The 9,323-nt window shown below is 50.2% G+C and overlaps 1 protein-coding gene across 1 annotated transcript; it reads left to right on the forward strand.

The window, feature by feature from the left end:
* Positions 1–539: 539 nt before the first annotated feature.
* On the forward strand, positions 540–8,985 carry LOC127461291 (olfactory receptor 6F1-like). The gene is made up of 2 exons (XM_051768971.1): positions 540–555; positions 8,048–8,985. The coding sequence occupies exons 1-2, from the start codon at positions 540–542 to the stop codon at positions 8,983–8,985; spliced, it is 954 nt and encodes a 317-aa protein (XP_051624931.1).
* The last annotated feature ends 338 nt before the right edge of the window (positions 8,986–9,323 follow it).

Genomic DNA, 9,323 nt, shown 5'->3' on the forward strand with positions numbered 1-9,323 from the left:
AGCCTTTGAGCCCATCTCCCCCTTTTCCACTCCAGCTCCGTCTCTCCTACATTGGGGGGCAGGGGAAAGACAAACTCTCTTAAATTCCTAACCTAGAAGAGAATGTCTGATGGTTGCCATGAGAACTGACATGGGCAATGTGAATGTATGCTGGTTGCCATGGTAACTGACCATAGCAACCAGAATGTTTGCTGTTTGCCATGGTAACCGACAGTAGCAACACAAGTGTATGATGGTTGCCATGGTAACTGACCGTAGCAGTGGGACATATGATGGTTGCCATGGTAACTGACCGTAGCCAGGTGACTGTATGGTGGTTGCCATGGTAACCGACTGAACCAGTTGGAAGTATGATGTTTGCCATGGTAACTGAGCGTAACAATGGGAATGTATGATAGTTGCCATGGTAACTGACCGTAGGAATGTGACTGTATTATGGTTGCCATGGTAACTGACTGTAGTAATGTGACTATACGATGGTTGCCATGGTAACTGATTATGGCAATGAGACTGTATGGTGGTTGCCACGGTAACCGACCATGACAATGGGAATGTGTGAGGGTTCCCATGGTAACTGACTGTAGAAATGAAAATGTTTGCTGGTTGTCATGGTAACTGACCATCACAACGGGAATGGATGACGGTTGCCATGGTAACTGACCATATCAATGGGAATGCGTGATGGTTGCCATGGTAACCAATGGTAGCAGTGGGAATGTATGCTGGTTGCCATGGTAACTGACTGTAGCAATGGAAATGTGTGATGGTTGCCATGGTAACTGACTGTAGCAATGGGAATGTGTGATGGTTGCCATGGTAACTGACTATGGCAATGGGAATGTATGATGGTTGCCATGGTAACCGCCTGTAGCAACAGGAATGTATGATGGTTGTCATGGTAACCGACCGTAGGAATGGGAATGTATGAGAGTTGCCATGGTAGCAGACCGTAGCAGTGGGAAGTATCATAGTTACCATGGTAACCAAACGTAGCAGTGAGAATGTGTGATGGTTGCCATGGTTACTGGTCATAGCAGTGGGAAGTATGATGGTTGCCATGGTTACTGACTGGAGCAATGGTAATGTAGGATGGTTGCCATGGTAACTGACCATAGCAATGGGAGTGTATGATGGTTGCCATGGTAACCAACCCCAGCAATCTCTCCTAGTTGCAGGGGCCGGGACCAGTTTATCACTGGGGGGTGCCACCAAAACTGTGTATTTTACACCCTCGGGGTCATTTCTGAGGGACTCCTAAGAATGGATCCTTTGCAGCAGCTGCCCAGGGCCCACCTGACCTCAGCCTACAAGCTGGCCATGAAAGAACTGTGCAAGGAGTGTTCCTTTGCCTTCACACCCAGGACTCTGCTGCCAGAACTCACCTCCGGGGAGGCATTAGCACCTTCACCCCCAGCCTGAGGGGTCGTCTCTGCCAATGGGCCGCCTTGGACTGGCAGAACAGGCAGCTGCAACACCCAGACCATCACACACTCCAGAAATACCCCGTGACTCACAGAGTTCAATCGCCCATTGTCAAACTCCCTGCCCTGGGGGAGGTGCTGCACATCCCCACCTGAACCTGAGCACATTTACTCTTGGGCTTTGGGCACTTCTGCTACCACTCGTGGCATCGAGAGGAGGAGCAGAACTCCAACAGGACTGGGATTGGAACTCTCCACAGGACTGCCATCATTACCTCAACACAACTGCCACCATCATCTGCACCAACAGCTTTTCCTTTCCTTTTCCTTTGCACCCTGGGGCCCACGTGGTGCTCAGCACTGTTCTCTTCTTGTCCCAGGCTGCTGGCTTATACAGCTATTTGTGTGGGTTAGAACCAGTTTTCTCTGTACCATTGTATTTCTTGTCATCTTCTTAGGAAATTGTGAGTCTGACTTGTAATCCCTCGGGTGGGTTCATTTCTCCCTCCGGTTTACTTTTAACCCAGCACACGACGGGAGCGTAGGATGGTTGTCATGGTAACTGACCGTGGCAAGGGGGCTCAGTGCCGTTGCCCACGGCTTCCACTTCTGCAAATTGGCTTCACTCGCCTTCTGCTGCAGCAGCCTCAGCCACTCGTCGGGGGGGCCCCACACAGCAGCTTCCCCCCTCCGTGAGGTTCTGCAGCAGCCCAGAGTCCCTTTGGCCCCACAAGGTCCTGCAGTGTCCCCATGGCCCCTTGATTCCGGGAGGCTCCACAGTGTCCCAGGGTCTCCCTGCTTCCAGGAGTTTCCCCAGTGTCCCAGGTTTCCTTTGGTTCCATGAGACCCAGATGTGAAGCAGTGGCCCCTCGATTCCACGAGGCTTTGCAGTGTCCCGAGGGCTCCTTTCTGCCCTCAGGTTCTGCACAGTCTCAGGGTTCCTCTGCTTTCAGGAGGTTCCGCAGTGTCCCGATGGCCCCTCGATTCCAGGACCATCCCAAACGTCCCAGCCTTCCTTTGCTTCTAGGAAGCCCTGCATGTCCAAATGGCCCCTTGATGCCATGAGTTTTCACAGGGTCCCCATTTGCCCTTGCTTCCATGAGGACCTGCACTGCCACAACGGTCCCTTGATTCCATGAGGTTCCAGTCTCCCAGGGCTTCTTCATCTCCGTGAGACTCCGCAGGGTCACAACGGTCCCTTGATTCTGTCAGATTCCACAGTATCCCAGGATTCCTTTGCTTCCCTGGGCCCTGCACAGTCACAATGGACTGTTGATTCCATCAGGTTCCACGGTGTCAAAACGGCCCCTTGATTCTGGGAGGTTCCACAGCATCCCAAGATTCCTTTGGATCCACAAGGCCCAGCAGTGTCACAATGGCCCCTTGATTCCATGAGGTTCTCCAGTGGCACAATGGCCCTTTGTTTCTATGAGGTTCCACAGTGTCCAAGGATTCCTTTGGTTCCATGAAGCCCTGCAGTGTCACAATGGGTTGTTGATTCCGTGCAATCCTGCAGGGTCACAAAGGCCACTTGGTTCCACGAGTTTCCTCAGTGTCCCAGGCTTCCCTTGGTTCCATCAGGTCCTGCAGGGTCACAGGCACCCCTTGCTCCCACGTGGTTTCCCAGTGTCCCAGGTTTCATTTTATTCCAGGAGGCCCTGCAATGGCACAATGGCCACACAATTCCATGGGGTTCCCCAGTGTCCCAATGGTCCATTGATTCCATGAAGTTCCAAAATGTCCCAGGGTTCCTTTGGTTCCATGAGGTCCCCCGTGTCACACTGGCCACTTGACTCCAGGAGATTCTGCAGTCTCCCAGCTTTCCTTCAGATCCATGAGGCCCTCCAGTGTCACAATGGCCCTTTGATTCCAGGAAGTTCCACACTCTCCCAGAATTCCTCTGCTTCCATGAGCTTTGCAGGGTCTCCATAGGCCCTTGAGTCCATGAGGTTCCAAACTGTCCCAGGCTTCCTTTGGTTCCAGGAGACCCTGAAGTGTCACAACAGCTCATTGATTCCCTGACTTTCTCTGGTGTCACAATGGCCCCCTTGATTCCAACAAAGGCACCCTATCTAAATTTGTTCTTTGCAAACTGTCCTTGCTGTCACCTCCTGGCAGTGGCTTCATGGCCCCTGTCAGAGCCAACCCTGTCCCTGCACTGACCCAGCTCTGCTGCCCCACAGATGCTGGATCAGGAGGGGGAGGCCCACGGTGCAGGGCAGTGCACTGGGACTCATCCTGGAAGGGACCTCGGCAGGTTTCTGGGCCAAACCAAAGCACAGCCAGTGGAGAAAGGGACACAGGGATGGGCAGTTGGTGTGCTCTGCCACCTCAGGGGGAGATGCAGAGCTACAGGGACACCCAGCCCATGTGGATCCCTCCAGGAGATGGTTCCCAGGTCTCATCTAGGCAGTGGGTGCTCCGGTTTGATGTTCACTGGTGGTTACACCCACCCACACCCACACCAGTCTCATGTGCACACACACCAGTCTCACCAGAGTCTGGCCCCCCAGAGAACACAAGACCCCATCATTTGTCAATCCCACTCCAGAAAGTGGCACTGGGACCTCCCTCCAAACCCAGAGCACAGAGTTCCCTTGTCCTGAAAAGTTCTTGGCAATGGAGGGATGAAGCAAACGGGACAGACTGTGGGGATCCCTTGCCGGGCATGGCCAGGGATGGGCACTGACCACTCACCTGTTTGCACGTGACCAGTGAATCCGAACAATCGGCCCCAAAGACTGCTCAGAGACATTCTTTTATCTTTAAGCAGCAAGGTAATTCTTTATTCAACGTTGGGAGGAAGCCAGCTCGCACTGGACAATGTTCCTCAACTTGAAAGTGCAAAACTAAGCCATTATATACGCTTTGGATACAGGGTTACCTCATTTATTATACATATTAATAAGCAGGCTGGTCCCTGGGCAGAGTCTTTCCAGACATGCCCAGTCTTCTACTGTGGGGGGCTTCTCCTCAAGCCTTCATCCCTCTGGTGGTCGCCATGGACGTCTTCCTCAATTTGACCTCTTCAGTCAGGTGACCTGAATTCTTCAAGCTTGCAAAATCCTGGTTCTGGGCCTTCTAGATCTTATTCAAACATCTGGGTTACCTAATTTATTACTGTGTGTGTACTACTCCTATTCTTTCTATAATAAGGCCTTTGGTCCAGTGACCAGAACAGAACATGAGATTAACCAGTGCTCCGAAAATGTTCTTCCAGCAAAACAGGTTTTGGGTTTCTCAGCAGGCCAAGATATCTCAGTTAACTCTTCTAGGCCTGGCTCCTGTTTCAATCCTCCTTCTGGCCCTTCTTGTGGATGGGCATCACATGAGCACCTCCACTCATCGGGTCCTCCCTAGTGAGCCAGGACTGATGGTAAATGGTGGAGGGTTTCTGCTGAGCTCTCCCTCCAGCTCCCTCAGCACCCTTGGATGAATCCCTTCTGGTCCCATAGACTTGGGAGTGTCTCAGTGGCTCAGCAGATCACCAGCTGCTTCCTCCTGGATTACAGAGGGTCCATTCTGCTCCCTGTCCTTGTCTACCAGCTCAGGGGGCTGGTTGTCCTGAGGATAACAGGCCTTTCTGTTAAAGACTGAGGCAAAGAAGGCATTAAATGCCTTGGCCTTTTCCTCATCCTTGGTGACAGTGTTCCCCCTGGTGTCCAATAAAGGATGGAGATTTTCCTGTGCCCTCCTTTTGTTGATGATGTATTATATAAACCCTTTTTATTACCCTTTACAGAAGTAGCCAGATTGAGTTCTAGCTGAGCTTTTACCCTTCTAATTTTCTCTCTACATGGCCTAACAACATCCTTGTACTCTTCCTGAGCTGCCTGCCCCTTCTTCCAAAGGTCATAAACCCTTTTTATTCCCCCAGTCCCAGAAAAGTTCCCTGCTCAGCCAGGCCAGTCGTCTTCCCTTCTGGCTCATCTTGCAGCACACATGGACAGGCTGCTCCTGAGCCTTCAAGATTTCCTTCTTAGAGTATGTCCAGCCTTCCTGGACCTCTTTGTTATTAAGGACTGTTTTCCAGGACACTGTCTCAACCATTTCAGTGTCCTGAACAGGCCAAAGTCCACCCTCCAGAAGTCCAAGGTAGAGGTTTTATTGACCCCTTCCTTACTTCACCCAGAACTGAAAACTCCATCATTTCATGGTTGCTGTGCCCAAGACACCTCTGACCATCACATCTCCCAACAGCCCTTCTCTGGTCAAATCTTTCATCTCTCTTGACCAAGCATTATTCCCTTGCCAAGTCTCCCATCTCCCTTGTCCCCGTTCCCCTTGACCTTCCCAAATCTGCCATCGTGTTGGGAGCAGCTTTCTGATGACATTCATGACTTCTGACTCTTTGCCTTCCCACAGATCAGCTGGGGGCTACTCAGTTCCTGTGACAGAAGTGACCTCACAGCTGGCACCCAGAAGGACAAGGAGCTCCTGGGCTGTTGGTCCCTGCCCAGTGCACCCAGCAGTCCTGCACCGCTCCTGAGGTACCTGCCTCAGCTCAGGCCTTCCAGTTCGTGCTCCAGAAGAGCTCCCGTAGGTCCTGGGACACTTTTCCCAGTCCCACATGAGGGCTTCAGCTACCCCAGAGAATGCTGGAGCCACTGGTGGCCTCTCTGCAAACAGCTGACTCAAGCCCTGAATGTAGATTTTAGGAAATAGTGGAGCCCTCTGACATGAAGACTTCTGTGTACTCTCTGGAGAAGTCTTCCTTCCCAGATTCATGAATGTTCTTTGTGCAGTCATTTCCCAAACACATTTTCTACCAACAGTTTGAGTGGTGAAACATTGCTCAGAGGTTCTTCTCAGTTGGTATTAGCACATTTTATATCTCTCCTTCTTCCTCGCTTTTTTTTTTCTTCCTCTCTCTTTTTGATGAGCTCTCAAGGAAAAGATTGCTTGACTTGTGGGATAACTCAGATTGGAAGAGTTTCCTTTGCAATGGCCCTTGCACCAGTGTCTTCAATTGGATCAGGTGTGACTTTGGTCACCACTGTTCTGATTAATTCTTATAATCCACCTGACCTGTGGTCCTGCACGCCCCCTCTGGCATGTGTAAGCATCTTCCAACTCATTCAGGTTTACTCAGCTGTGCAGCAGAAGCTGCTCCAGGGATCTCTGAAGCGTCAGATTCTCCCCCCAGGACGGCAGTCGCCACATTTATGCCCCAGAAAAGGCCTGGGCACAGCAGGATCTGCCCATCTCCAGGACTGCCTGGACTTCCCTGGAGGGTGTCCCTGGACAGGTCCCACACAATTCAGTCCAACAGCTGATTTTGAAGGTGACTCAAAATTGTTGCTCCTTTTGGAGTTTGTTAATTTTTAAGGGTCTTGACTGAATTCAATCCCTTGGTTTCAAGCTGATGGGCTCTCTCAGACCAGTCTCTCCTCTCATCTATGTGGACAATGAGCTGGGACCACTCAGGGGACTAATGACTTCAGTGCTCTGGCTGCACATCAACACAGCTTTGTTTCATTGCTTCAAACCCACCATCCCCTCTCCTCCCCCTGGCATTTCAAATCACCCTGGTTTTGGAGCCATGTGCTCTGCTCCTCTCTGCCTAAAAACAAAATCAAAAGATGAAAGGGAAAATGCCAGTCTTTATTGCACATTTTTTCTCATGCTTCTTTCTGTGAACTGTGAATTTTCATTTAAAAGCATAACAACTTAATTAATTGGAGATTTGAGACTTGAATAATGAGTTTCATCTCCTCCACTGCAGGCCCTTATGGAACTTGTTTTCTCCAGGCTCCCTCTGTAGTCAGTGGAGACAAGAGAAGGCTCTGGAGGCTGGGTTCTCCCAGTCTAAAACTGGCAGGCAAAGGAGAGGTTACAAATCTCTTCCTGGCACTGTTCTCTTGCTCTGCATTTGGGTTGGAACATTTGACAGCAATAGCAACGAGCAACTGTATGGCAACAAGTGCCTTTTTGTGCAGACGGGTGTGAGGTGGGACTCTGTGACACACTGTGTGGATCCATAATAAATTTTGGTCATTATTTAGAGTACTAAAAAGTCAAGTTATACTTGGTCCCTATTCTGCTCTCTCCTCTCTTTTCCTGAAGAACCAGAGAGCAAAAAGCTGTGGCAGAAAGCAGGGGATTGCAAAATACTTGATATTGCTTATTTTGGAATCAACAGATTCTCAGGGATTCCCAGTGCAAAAGGCCAACACTGAAAAGTAGAAACAAGAGCTTTAAACCTGCAGAGTGGATGTGATTTCATGGGTTAGCATCTGTGCAGTAGAAGAGAGGCTTTTGGCACACAGGTGTGACAGATGTTTGCCAGAGGTCTGAGTGAGCCTGGAATTTCCCAGGAATGGGGTGAAATAGCCAACAGCCTCTTCAGAATCCTCTGTTCTGGTGAAAGAATTCTTTGTGAGTATTTGGCAAAGTAGAAATAAGACAACAAAATCTCTGAGGACTCTGAGTGAAATGTGAAACAGAAAAATCAGGGTGTGAGAATTGCTTGAAGGACGATCTCTGGGCTGTACAGGAAGAGTGCAGGCAATGAAAGGAGCAGAGAGGGAAGGACAGAACATTTTGTCCAGCCTGTGAAATTATCACACTTGGTTTTGCCATGTTTCTGTCCTGGCAGGATGAACTGAAATTCAGCATGGGAGCAGCAAATGAAACAGCAGTTACTGAGTTCATCCTAGAGGGTTTCCCAGGGCTTGATCAAAGCCTGCAGCTGTTTCTCTCTGTGATCCTTCTGCTCATGTACCTGACAACAGTGACAGGGAATGCAACCATCATTTTCCTCGTGTGTGTGGATCACCACCTGCAAACCCCCATGTACTTTTTCATTAGCAACCTGGCGTTCCTGGAAATCTGGTTTACATCCTCCACAAGCATCAAATTGTTTGCCATCCTGAGTTCTGATCAGAAAACCATCTCGCTGAGCAGCTGCTTTGCCCAATCCTATTTCTATTTCGCCCTGGGCTGCACAGAGTTTGTCCTGCTTGTTGTCATGGCCTTTGACCGCTGGGTTGCCATCTGCCACCCCCTGCACTACGCTGCCACCAGGGAGCCTCAGCTCTGCCTCTGCCTGGTTCTTGCTGCCTGGCTCATCGGCTTCACCCTCCTGAGCTACCGCCTGCTCTTCCTCTCTCAGCTGTCCTTCTGTGGCTCCAACAGGATCCCCCATTTCCTTTGTGACAACTCCCCCTTATTCAAACTGTCCTGCTCTGACACCAGCCTGCTTTGGAAAATAGACTCTGTTTTCTTATCGTGTGTCGTGCTGGGTTCCTTCTGTTTAACTCTGGCATTTTACACGTGCATCCTTTGCTGTGTTCTGCAGCTTCCAGCAGCCTCTGGGAGGAAGAAAGCTTTTACCACCTGCTCTTCCCATCTCATCACCGTATCCATTGCATATGGGAGCTGCCTTGCTCTCTACATGTGTCCTTCAGCAGATGTTTCCTTGAAGACCAACAGAATTGTAGCTTTGCTGAACACAGTCCTGTACCCATTCTTAAATCCCTTCATCTACAGCCTTAGGAACAAGGCTGTGATACTGGCACTGAACAAATCCATTGCCAGTACAATAACAAAGCTTTTCCCCTAATCCTGATGCATTTCTGGACATAAATTCCAAGGATCTGCTCTCATCTGTTAAACAATAGCAGGGCATATGTGTGTGACCTCCAAACACGGATGCCTCAGGAGATTGTCAGATTGTGCTCTTGTCAGCTTGTGTCAGGTTAAGTGATAAGAAGCTCATCTGCACACACAGACAGGGCACTAACAGTGGGAGGAGGAGTAACTCAGTTAATGCTCTGCCCTGGCTGCTCCATCACTGCAGGGCCATCAGCTCTCCAAGAATCCATCTCCAAACAGAGAGAGCACAGAGGAACAGTGGCAAGTGACAACCCCAATGCCAGGCTCTGGGAAATGGACCCCATG

This window comes from Manacus candei, unplaced genomic scaffold (genome assembly GCF_025592945.1).
Source record: "Manacus candei isolate 608988 ecotype Guabito, Panama unplaced genomic scaffold, ASM2559294v1 h1tg000099l, whole genome shotgun sequence".
Lineage (NCBI taxonomy): Eukaryota > Metazoa > Chordata > Aves > Passeriformes > Pipridae > Manacus > Manacus candei.